We start from the raw sequence: 12829 nt of genomic DNA, 5'->3' as shown, positions 1-12829 counted from the left end.
CCTCAAGGTGCTTTACATATTTGGATGTAAACCTACCCTGCAACAATACAGAGAAAACCCAACAACCAGTCTGTGAGCAAGCAACTGGTAACAGTGGGAAGGAAAAACTCCCTTTCAACAGGAAGAAGCAGCCCTCGGCAGAACCAGGCTCGGAGCTGGGCAGCCATCTGCCGGAAGCGTTTGTGGGTGATGGGAGAAAGGCAGGATATACTGTGAAAATAACAAATGTCAACTAATTCTTATTTATTCGTTTAATATTTCCCACTTGGAGTCATGGAAAGTCATAGCTTTCCATGACTCCCAGTTTAACTTAATTCATCTAATACTGGGACTCCGTTCGGCCCCTGAGTGCATCCTCTGTCTCAAGCAAACCATTTTCTTCTAAACAGCTATCCCTGTCAAACTAAAGGTTAGAAGCTATGTCTGTAGCCTGACGCCTGAGCTTCTGGATGAAAATTACTACCTAATATTACTTCCTAATAAACTGAACTGATCCCAGTAACAGACTGGTAACAATATACAGCTCAACAATGACTGAATCACAAACATGGCTGGTTGGGTGGATGGAATCCAAGTACACTTTAATTAAAATGAGAAAAATGAAAATATATGTATATTTACTTAATTTTACACAGTTTATTTTAATACTGTGTTTTGATTTCTCGACTGTTTGCGTAACTCTACTCTGCCATATGATATTGCTTTATTACTGCGATATTACATAGAAAAAGAGAATAAAATAGAGCCAGGACAGTTATCTGGAAGCTGAGGAAACAGCTGTCTCCAACAGCAACCTGAGCAGATTTGTAGTCATGCAGGTGTCAACACAAAGCCATTCTTAAACTGATGCAGACAGTGACATTATCTGAGTGTTGTCTCAGGAAAGAATGTGTTATGAGTGGCAGCAGTGGAAGTTAGAAATATGTACGCTCAACATTTGGAGGAAATTGCTTGTGCATGGATTCGGCTGGGAGAACGTGAATGTGAAGTTGTAGCTGTGGGTTTGTTCATCAATTAAAATGTAAGAAAGGCTAAAGAGTAAGACGCCACATGAAAGTCTCAGAACATGCAAACAGGAAGACGGACACAAACCCTCAAACATAACCCGAAGCAAAAGACCACAATAAAGCCCAGCGACTCGAGATGAGTGACCGCCCCGAATTAAAACTCCTGCCAGGAGGCGCCTCTCCACCCCACATCCCTGCCCACCAGCGCCATCAGAGCGCAGGTCATTAGTCGTAATCTAAGCCTCTCCGAGCGGCGTCCCTTCATCATCTTCATTTCTCTATCTGGTAAAGAGGAGTGTGAAGTGGGCTCACCCTAATCATCTAATAAGGAACAGAAATAGGGGTTGATGGATGCACTTGCACAGTAGATGAAGGGGAGAGAGCAGCGACTGACAAAACCACTCAGCGAAAAATGATCCATTCAAAACAGGAAGACGGATTTAGGGGGATTCAGGAGGGCAGCACAGTTGCTGAGACAGAAAAAAAACTATACACATACACACTTGTAATAAGGAGATGGAAGACACAAACAGGGAACTGATAATGATGTAAGATTAGGGAGGGAGGAGCGGGGACTTTGGCATCTCACACACATTCACTTAGATAAGAGATCGCAGCCTGGATCAGAGCAAAAACAGATATGATACAGATTTTTTTCTTCCTGTGGGTACCGTGGAGAAAACACGGGGAAAGAGATGACTGATAGAGCCTCTATCTGTCCAATGTGTCGCACCCTGACACTTGCATGTTAACCACAACTGGCTTTGGCACGAACCACGAGCCTCCTACACTTTCACTGAGCACCAGAATTAACAAGTGGGTTGCTGTGATGTGTGAGTGTGTGTGCGAGACAGAGAGGGAGAAAGACTGTACCTAACCAGCAGGGTCCGTCTGATGTCTACTGAACATCAAACAGCAGTGGGTCAGCTGAGTAAATAAGCAGCAGGCGTGGGGGGGGGGGGGGGGTGGGAGCGCGTTATAACTGAGCAGATTAATGGCAGAGTGTGGGTGAGAGGGTGAAAGGGGCATGTGCTCGGCTAGGTGGCCTCCACTCCATCGCCCTTTGATGCATGTTCACCATGACGCATACAGAAAGATGGTACAGAGCTCTCCAAAGTGGGAAGCCCTTAGAAGAATCACACAATGCTCCACTCACTCCAAGATGGGGGGGGGGGGGGGGGCTTTTACAGAAAGGTAGAAGATGAGGATTATGTGATTTATTGGCAGATTTGAACTCTGAAAAGGGGTTTGAGGAATGTTTCACTGAGAGGGAAATATCAGAGAAAAGTTCTTGAAAGGGATCCTTTGTGGCGAAAAGAATGGAGCCTCAATGTTTTTGTGGGAACGCTGAGGCTATAGTAGGGGGCTGCCTTAATAAGTAGGGTGAAGGCCTAAGGAAAGGAACAAAAAAAAAAAAAAAAAAAAAAAAATCAGGGATATCAAAAACTCATGAGGAGCAGCAAGATAGAAAGCAACAGCTGTAACAGCTGTATAAAGAGGCTCACTAAGCAGACATTCAGATCGCTTAAATCTTCTACCAGCACACATACACACTCTGGACTGGACACAAAAGCAGCCCAGTTGTCCACAATTGTACCGTGCATGGTGAGTGAAAATGCTTTTTTGTGCCGCCTACCTGGGGGACAAAAATACTAAAGTATCATTGCCTCCGGGCTTGTATAACACCAGAAGAGAGGGGATGCCTTTGAAGTGAATTTTTACAGTAAACACAATGTCAGACCTGGGATCGGTACTGCGTTTTCACAGCTGTGCGCCTGACAATTCCAAATATGTTAAATACGCTTCTTTAGCATATTTGAGCACATTACAGGAGGTGGAAACATAAACAAGGCATTTTGGCCCAGGCATCATCACTGAGGAGCTGAGCTATCAAAACAATCACAATCGATGGATTTTCAGATCTCACATTTCTTTACGTTACAATTACATTTGGAGCTTTGAGTGAGACAAGCTCTTAAATCCTTGTAAGTATCAAGCACGATTCTGATGTTTATTATTGGTGGAGGCCAGAAACTCCGTTATCGCTGATCACATCAGTTGTGGTGTTATACATGGTACTTCCTCTGAAAACAAACTTCACACCAACTTTCAAGCTACTGAAAACATCTAAACCAGTCGCTGATGAGCTGGAATTTGTTGCCGAGGGGCGACCACGCTCACCCGCTCTGTGCAGGCCGCCGTCGTCCTTAGCTTCTCCTCGATCTCCTTCCCGATCTTCTGCACTGTGACTTGGGTCTGTTTGATGGCTCTCTGGGCTGTGTGAAGCCTGCCGAGGGAGTAGAACACAAAGTCATCATCCACATCATCTTAACCACACATCAGACCACAAGAACAACTCAGCGCTGAAACTGAGTTTCCAGGAGACCATTAAATTGATGGGCTGGCTAAAAGTTGAGAGTCAGTTATGATTACACCAGCAAATCATTCTTTTTAGCTTGGATGTTTACACCGACTGTTTGTAGGGCACAATAAGAATAATGATCGTCCCCATGTGGGGAAGACTCATTGTGCAGTGTGTTTGTCATCCCTCCCCGTTTCTTTTTCTGACTTGGGTTGACCTTCATTGTTCCAGACCAATTGTTGAGTCTCTTAAACTGTAAAAGCTATTGAATAGTTCTGCCATTAAATAAGGACATAAACAATATTGAGAACATTCCTAATAATAAAAAAAGAGCAGCGAGAACAGACGGGTCAAGTTCTAAAGTACAGAAATACGACCGCAAAAGTTTAATCACTAATATTGTCTAATAATGGAAACAATACCGCCTGAGATCAAACGGCTCCAATAGACCTGAACCCAAGCGTGTCAGAGAGCAGAGAGAAACCTCAGCAGCCCCACTAATTAACTAAAACCACAAAGATGGAGGCCCACGTCCAAATTCCATGTCGCTGTCATCACTGAAATAGGAAACAGCAACATCAGTATACAAATGACAAGCAAGCACATTATTTAGACCATCGATCACAGAAGCATTTAGCTTCGGAGAATGTTTTCGTCAAGTCGCACAAAGATAGACAAAAACCCCCTCAGCACAACCCCTGGGACTCAACAACTCATCAACAGACGAAAATCCCACATGGTGGGAACTGGCAGCTAGCAATCCAACTGTCACTCTGGTGTTAAATCATCTGCTTCATGCAAAATGTGTCAGTGGCGTTCATATGCCATAAGCTATGATTGGACTATAATGGTTACAGTTCTATTTCCATGCACACAAAGTGACCCTTAAAAATGAAATTACATACGGTTCGCCTCACTCTTAGAAGTCGTCCAGCATGGTTGGGTTTGATGTAGGGATCCAGTACTTGGGTCATATATTGTAACAAAGAGCTCATCAACTCACTTTATTTGATTTGTGCACCAAGAGCAGTGCATCGATTGTCAGCTCTCATGTTAGCAATCGCTGGCCTCTAAGCTGATTCCAAAAAAAGGGAGTTGATGTTACAACAATGTTACTAATGTTACAACTACCAACTCAAAAAGCTGTTTTACGGCCTGGTAGCAAGAACTGTTTTTGCCTCCTTGTGCAGCTTTTAGTGCAACTCCGTCCTAGAAAATGGACTTAGGGGCGTGGCTGCACAGAACGGTAGGTATCCCAGGATAGGCAATTGGAACCAATCAGCATCCAGGCCTCATCCAGTACTTTGAGTCACCGAGTGTCACTGTGGGTGTGTTGCTGGTCTCTTTTATGGTGTTTTTATCTAAATAATATTATGGCTTAATGTGCGGGACAGACCATCCAAGAGGTTTGGGCTTCATCCTCGGTGAGTGAAATTTTTGTGTTTTAATAGACTGTAACTTAAGTTCTTATCAGCTGTTAGGTGTGTCTGAGTATTGCGCACACACAATGGAGTAATGCAGCTTGCTAGTATTAGCTGATAAATCAGCACTGCAACCTTTTATCCATATAAGGCAACTTCTGGCTCAAAGACAAAAGAAAACAAAAATAGAAAATGCTGTTCAAGTGCCTTACACATGAAATAATGACACTAGGTCTCTTCATCTAAATGAGGAATAAAGCATAATAATTTCAGACCGGGGAGGCTTTTTTGTAATGAAAATATACTTCTTCAAGAACCAAAACAACAACAAAAACGCTTCTATAATGATGTAGATAGAGCTGTAAGTAGCTGTCCTGCAGGGGAACCACACTCTTAGATTTTTTTTTAATCTGTCTGAGGTGACAGTGATAAGAGTTGTTGATAGTCTTTTGAAAGATCAGGATGAATCTGTTGTGAAAGCTTCATCTGTTTAGGTGATAGCAGTGCGTTCCCTCAGGTGAGAGCTGTTATCTCCTCTCTCCTTTTCACGCATGTCTGCTCCGTTATCTCTCCCTGAGCCTCTGTCTGAAGCACAGCAATCACTGCGGCAGAGGGGAGGCAGAGGGTGTTCACACTGTACGCTCTCAGTGGGTCTCTTTAAGATCCGACTAACTGTCCAGCAAACACCAGCTCATGTGGCCATTGTTTTCATGCCTGACAACTCTGCTGTGGACACGCAGGAAGTTATGACTGAGGCACCGCGCTCAACCCTTCGTAATGATAAACATCGGACAAACAACAGCATCTGCTCCTTGGATTCTAGATACGATGAGGTGTCGCATGAAACTCGCACCCAGATTTTTTTGATTAAAAAAAAGAAGGCACTGTTGGAAACTCTGGGTAAAGGTTTACAGAATAAATTCAATAAATGCTAAGTATTTTTTGATAACAGGAAGGAAACTGGGGGGGGGGGGGGGGGGGGGGGCTGCCTCCGTGCAACGCAGCTTTTGTTTTCTGTTCATTTACCTTTGCTGATTATATTGAAATAAACATTTGCAGCCATGATGTAGTCCCGAATCTGCACTTTTGTAAATGAGGACTGAGAACGAATCAGCAAATACAGATGTGTCATCTGGCTTGCAAACAAGAAGGAACCTGGGAACATGTCGTTTCTCATCTGAAAGAACGTGAGAGCTAAACTTCAAGGGTGGCCTTGTGCTGCTCTGTTTCTCGGGCAGACGACTCGAAAAGAGGACATCACTATGCAGTGGCTGTAGTTAGCTGAATGTTTTCTATCATTTGTATGTGCAGGCGATCTTTCAGTTTCTTACAATATCAAGTAGTAGAGCTGCTCTTGATTCTTTCAGGTTTCGTTCATCAGGAAACACTAAAACAAAATGACCTGAGCACAAATAGGTCTTAAAATTACAAATTCAACCTCAGATGAACAACAACATTATTTTAGAAGATGTCATTCTTTATTTAACAAAAACTACGCAGAAGCAGTTTGTGAAAAATGTAGTACGTCCTTACTGCTCCCGCTGGAATTAAGAGGGGAGAGAAGTAGCAAGGTGCTGCTAATCAAATCCACTCGGTTAATTGATAATTAAGTGTGCCTACTCCCATAAAAGCAGAGGTTTTGGCAGTTTGAGTGTGGGAGTGTATGTTAACACAATGCCTTCCCAGGAGTGGATGCGCCAACAAATGGTCACACCGTGCAAAAAACCCAAGAGCAACACCTCAGACTCTAGAGGGTTCCTTTCCTTTGGGTACACGAGACCACAGTGGAGTCTGGCACAAGAAGGAGAAACAGATGTAAAGTGACTAAATGTATGTTGTGATTCGTTTCCTTTCCTGTGTGGTTCAATTAAATCTACGCCGAGGGCAACTCCTCAAAGTCTCCTGCAGGGGGAATCCAGTCGATTATGTGAGAGCTGTCAGTCAGCACCCTCTCAGCAGGCTTTTCTCTCTCTCACAATTTACATTTTTTTTAAATCACCTATTTTTTCCTCACACTTTGTAATTTTTAAAAATATTTGGGTGTTTGGCTGGGTGGTTGATAACACGTTTCTGTGGTGTGACAAACACATTTCTTTCTGCTTTACACTGACTGTAAAGGAGTACTCACTGTGTGGCCTGCCCAGACTTCCACCCGTTTATCCCATGTAAGTGTACCCAATGCATTTGTCAAACAATCCTGGATCAAAGGAAACAAGCCCACAGATTAACGACTGTGCTGCATTCATTTCTAGCAACCAGCACAGGGTGAACAGGGCCGCCCAATTAACCCATTGAAAACAACAAATGGAGGGTAAGATCCCACTACACACCTCTGCCAGGGACAATACAGAGAACACAACATAGGAAAATCACAGCAAACAACTCTTCTCGCCGCTGCCTATATCTCACAGCGAAAGAATGTCAACACATTTAACTACTTGCTATTCACATCACCTCTCCATTGTCTCCATCCACATGGACTGAAAGATAAGATTACTGCTGAGAAGTTTCTTTGGCGAGCCCGTGTATGTGCTTCTCCTGCTCCGGGCTGGTGTTTTTGTGGGGATCTGTTGCTATAAGCCATGTTTACACGAGCTACAACAAAGATGCAGGGAAGCCAGAGAGATCTCGAGGAAAGATATGTTTAGTCTTGAAAGGGTCAAAAAGGGGTCAAGCATTTAGACAACTCTGGAAGGCTGGATTGCCGTGATGAGTCACAAGTGTAGGCTCCTTACGCTGGTCTTACTCTAAAAGTGTCAAATTATTAGTTATGCTCACTTAGGCTGGTGTAATTAGCCTTTTTCTTTTTTAAAACGTCCGAACGCTGTTAGTCAAAGCTTGCACTCTTTTGTTTAAGAAGCCAGAAAACAGAAAGAGAGACTATAGCTTAGTACTGTACATGTGGAAGGAGTAATCCTTACGTCAACAAGCTGAGATAAAAGCCTGCAATGCTAGGCACACACCAGAGGGGCTGTAACGCTGCAGACAGTGAGAGAAAATCGGACGAGTAATGGGCAGCGTCAGGAACAGCAAACAAACTGGAAACATGGATCTCTGGAGGAAGCAATCTCAGGCTGAAAGATGTGTTTTGGAGGACAGGCAGTGAGGTAAATAACTGAAACAAAATGACACACGCAGCATATCTGAAATAACGATTGGTCGTGTTGCTCCAGAGGAATGAAACAACCAGCAGGCTTGCTGACCTCAGGGGCTGCCTGCAGGAAAGCATTAGCACCTCAACAGTCTCTGAAGGCACGGAGCCCCTCCCCCCCATTGAGTTCAGCAACACTGTGCTGCACGGCTTCCGTTGACACACACCGTACGTACATGTAGTCCACGTACGAGCATACGCAAGGAAGTCAGGAGACAACATGTGGCTCTGACCACCAAGAAGAAGAGAAAACCTCCCTTTTAGGCTTTGGGCGTTTGAGACATTATGCTAACCTGTGAAAAGTTCTGCTCCAAGAACCATGTTTACCATGTGTCACATCATCATAAGGCCAGCAGGGTTTACAAGTGCATGACTCTTTAAACTGGTTTCAGAGAGCAGGGACCACGACGTGCACACTCTCACTTCACACTACTTCAGTGTGACACAAGTTTAAACTGCAAAACAATTAGAATCATGAGTTGGTGATATCAAAATTAAAACCAAGCTACAAGCTTCCACCCTGTCCTACCAAATAATTATTCCACTTACAAGCTCTGCCAGGACAGAGAAGCATACTTGGGGGGTCAAAGAATATCTGAACCTTTATTAATAGTCTCTACATAAAGGGGGGAGCTTTGTTGAACAGCTGTCACATTTTTTTTCTACCCACACAGGGGCCTTGCTCTTTGTAGGATGTGGCCTGCCCTCTATCACAGCCTCACTGAAAGAGACAGGCGTTTGCTGATTGATGATCTGTTTGCTCCCTCTTCATCTCACCATATGAGATGTGTTGTGTTGGCTAGCCCACATCAACATGTTACTCACACAAGCGAAGGGTGCTGGAGCCAGGCCGAAAAAGCACACTATGAATCTGCTGACAAATTACCGCCATTTATCAAGATCAGCAAGCTCTCTGTGAAGCCGCCCTCATCAATTTCCATTAACACACAGCATTAACAAAGACACGCTGCGCCGGGCCAGAAAGGAGAGCCGGAGAGAGCTGGGCCAGATCTCGACACTGTGGGTGTTTGCAGTGGACATGCACAACTGCTGTTTGAAGACACACACACACACACACACACACGAGTTAGATGAGCAAAGGTGAACACCACCCTTCATCTCACTTCATCATCAAACAGCTCCAGAAACTAAGCATACATGCTTATATGCCATTGGGGGTGGGGGCTACAATAGTGCACCATGTCTGATGAGTCATGTTATAGTACATAATAATAATAAATCATGTGCATGTGAGTGCACCAAGCCAAAAAAAACACTGACAGAGGTGGAAGCTGCAGACAGAGCAGTGTGAGGAAATAGAAGGGATCAACCCAGAAGAGTGGGCAAGATATCGCGAAATCAAGAAATCAAGTAACTAAATTGAATAGGCGCAAGAAGAAAGAATATTATCAACTTAAGCTCAAGGAGGCCAGTAAGGACAGCAAGAAGATGTGGAAAGTTTTAAATAATATAATGGGTAGAGATCTTGCTCCGGTGGTGTCTCACATCTACACGGGTGGAACGTTTATAAGTAATTGTGAATAACTACAGCAATAAAATAACAAATTTAAAATCTAATATGAGCAGAGGCGATCCCACCTTATCACGTCGTCTTATACAGGATGTTATCATGAATAATAAGCAATGCCAATTTAAGTTTGAGGCAGTGAATGTGGAGATGGTAGAGCGCTTATTGATATCACTTCCTGACGATACATCCTCCGGCTCTGATAACACAGACAGCAAACTGCAAGTTTGTGTCCCTTCCTATATGTCTCATATGTAATAGATCTTTGGCATGCAGCTTATTTCCATTGCAGTGGAAAGAATCGAAAAGAATTCCCATCCCTAAAAACAAGAATGACGTTTTTAATGGTGTCAATAGCAGATCTATTAGTCTGCTCCCCGTTCTAAGTAAAATTATGGAGAGGATTGTCTATGAACAAATTCAACATTACCTAACAGAAAATCAGTTACTCGCTCAGTTTCAACATGCCTACAAACCTGGTTATTCCACCAGCTCAGCTCTCAGTCACATGACAGATAACTGGTACAAATATCTAGATAATGGGAATTTGGCCAGGGTGGTATTTTTGGATTTTAGTGCTGCATTTGATTTGATAAATCATGATCTTTTGATAGATAAACTACAATGTTATGGATTTTCACCAGCTGCTTTGTGCTGGATGGAAAGTTATTTGTCTGGAAGAAGGCAAAAGGTTTATTATAACGGTTATTTCTCGGAGGGCTGTGAAATGAACTGTGGTCTACCCCAAGGCAGCTGCCTCGGTCCACTTCTCTGTTCAGTCTTCACGAATGATCTGCCGTACGTCCTGGATAAATCTCATCTTGTAATGTATGCTGATGACTCCACCGTGTTTTATTCAGCCAGTAGCTACTCTGAATTGACAAGCGTGTTACAACTAGATTTGCTGAACGTGTTTGACTGGATAAGTAAAAACAACATGATTTTAAACGTGTTTAAATCTAAAGCCATGTTAATAGGAAGTAGAGGACGCTTAGTCAACAGCCCACAACTAAATCTTTCCATAGCTGGATCGGTATTAGAACAGGTCACCCAGACTAAATTACTTTGTGTTACCATAAACCACCACCTTTCATGGTCTCAGCACATCAACTCTGTTATTAAGAAAATGGGACAGGGCATAGCTATAGCTAGGAAATGCTCCTTTTATATTACTTCTTCAATTATGAAAGATGTCATTAATGCACTAGTATTATCTCATCTAGAGTATTGCTCAATCATTTGGTCAGCAGCTAATAAGACAGATCTGAACTTCAGTTAGTCCAAAACAGGGCGGCCAGATTAGTGTTAAGGTGTTCATATTATACAAGTATTGATAAAATGCACGGTAAACTTTCTTGGCTTTCTGTACAAGCTAAATTATACTATGGCTTACTTGTATTTTTAAAGAAAGCAATACTGGTAAACACACCACACTTTTTTTTATGCTCAGTTGCAGCATCCAGATGAAATACATAATCATGCCACACGATTCTCAACTAAACACAATTTAGTGACTCCTCGAGTTAAAACTAACCTTCTGAAAAACTCTGTTATATTTAAAGCATCTTTTCAGTGGAATAAGTTGCCTTATGCAATTAGAGAATTGGCTTCTATTCATAATTTTAAAAATCACCTAAAAGCCTATTTAGGCAGTTTTTAATTTATTTGTAAATATTGTAAGAGGGTAATGTCACTTGTAATGGAAATTGTGTATTTTGTTTGAGTGTTTTTTATATTTTTTAATATTTACATGCTTATATTTTCAGAATTGTAAAACCTTATTGTGGATGTAAGAGCCAAATTATGTGGATATTTTGCATCCAACTTATTGTGTAACATTTTATTCGATGGTATTTGATGGTTTGGGCCCCAGGAAGACTAGCAACCCCTGTTGTGGAAGCTAATGGGGTTCCTTAAACAAATAAACAAACCTAAGTGTGGTAAACCCCACAGATCCCATGTGGTGTGGATAGAAAGAAGAGGATGGAGACGAAGGCTACGATAATAGAAGAAGCCAGAGCAGAGGTCATAAAAGTTATGATTCAAACTGGGCTTTTCTCCTTCAAGCTGCTGGAGAGGCGATGGTCTCCACTCATATAACCATAAACCATGACCACTTCTAGACTGTTAAAGTTCAGACAGCTTTGGCATAACTCCATTTACTTGACATTGCAAAGGCCTGTGACGCATTTATGGCCCCTTATTTAATTCTTAAAGGAGGAAAATCTTAGTGCAAGCCTTCATAATGCACCTAATGACAGGACCGTTATCTTATTTTGGAAACATCTAACTTGAAACTTTCCAAATATATATTTATTTAGACAAAACTGGGAGTAATTACACGATCGGTAAACAGAGGGTTTCCCCTCGGGGAAGCCCTGGTGATTCTGTAAGTGCTGTTTACGTTCTACCACATTTAAATATACATGCAGAACAACAAGCCTGTTTGTCAACAGATGCAGCCGGCCCTTATGTCTCAAGTTCCTAATTACTGTACCAGGGTTTCTCCCACCAACTAGCAACTTACTCAGCAAATTTATGTCTCCCTCCTGTGGCGTAAAAATGCATTGCAATGCTTTTTACACTCCATATCTTCAAGTACCCCACTCACCACAAGACTGCCACAGACCTAATGAAAAGGTGATTAAAATCTGTAATTCAATAGTTTTATTTTGTCTGAGACCAACAGTGTTCACTCTGGGATGTATGAGTTACTACCAAGTTGCAGAGCTTCCCTCACAACGACTCTAAAATAAAACTGTTCCTCTGGCACCATCTGCTGGACAGCAAATACCCAAGTAAAACCCACAAAAGGAAAGTAAAACACAGGAAATGTATTGAAAATATTTATGATAAAAGCAAGAAAGACCTATTTAATAAAAGTAATAATAATAATAATCAGAAGAAGAAGATGGCCCCGCCCCTCCCTGAGCCTGATTCTGCCGGAGGTTTCTTCCTGTTAAAAGAGGTTTTTCAATCCCACTGTCACCAAAGTGCTGCTCATAGGGGTCATATGATTGTTGGGTTTTTCTCTGTATGTATTATTGTAGGGTCAACCTTACAATATAAAGCGCCTTGAGACGACTGCTGTTGTGATTCAGTGCTGTATAAATAAAACTGAATGGCTCTATTTGTCAGCAGAAGATGCTCCCCATAAAAAGTGATTCACTACATTTGATTTAAGGCCAGCTCCATAAAATGAATATGAGATGCGACAATGCTGCACAGCTTGAATCTTACCTGAGCAGAGAAAAAACGCTGTACGAGTTCCTGACTGAACTCTGGTCAACCTGAAGCAGGCTGTTTTTCTTACGCTCCGACTGATCCTGAAACAGCCACATGTCTGAGTTTCAGCGCAGA

The 12829-nt window shown here is 42.5% G+C and overlaps 1 protein-coding gene across 2 annotated transcripts in view; it reads right to left on the bottom strand.

Annotated features, from left to right (window-relative positions):
* The window catches only part of uvrag (UV radiation resistance associated gene), a 92772-nt gene that overhangs the window by 69296 nt on the left and 10647 nt on the right, over positions 1–12829 (bottom strand). For both annotated transcript variants that reach the window (XM_040011201.1, XM_040011209.1), the window contains exons 6-7: positions 12710–12795; positions 3189–3294 (exon numbers count right to left, since the gene is read on the bottom strand). In XM_040011201.1, coding sequence (XP_039867135.1) covers positions 3189–3294; positions 12710–12795 — 192 coding nt within the window. The remainder of the gene's footprint in view (positions 1–3188; positions 3295–12709; positions 12796–12829) is intronic.

This window comes from Simochromis diagramma, unplaced genomic scaffold, assembly GCF_900408965.1.
Source record: "Simochromis diagramma unplaced genomic scaffold, fSimDia1.1 OVJJ01000123.1, whole genome shotgun sequence".
In the NCBI taxonomy this organism is placed as follows: domain Eukaryota; kingdom Metazoa; phylum Chordata; class Actinopteri; order Cichliformes; family Cichlidae; genus Simochromis; species Simochromis diagramma.
Note: the sequence above shows the minus strand (reverse complement) of the source record. Positions and strands in the feature narration are given on the sequence as shown.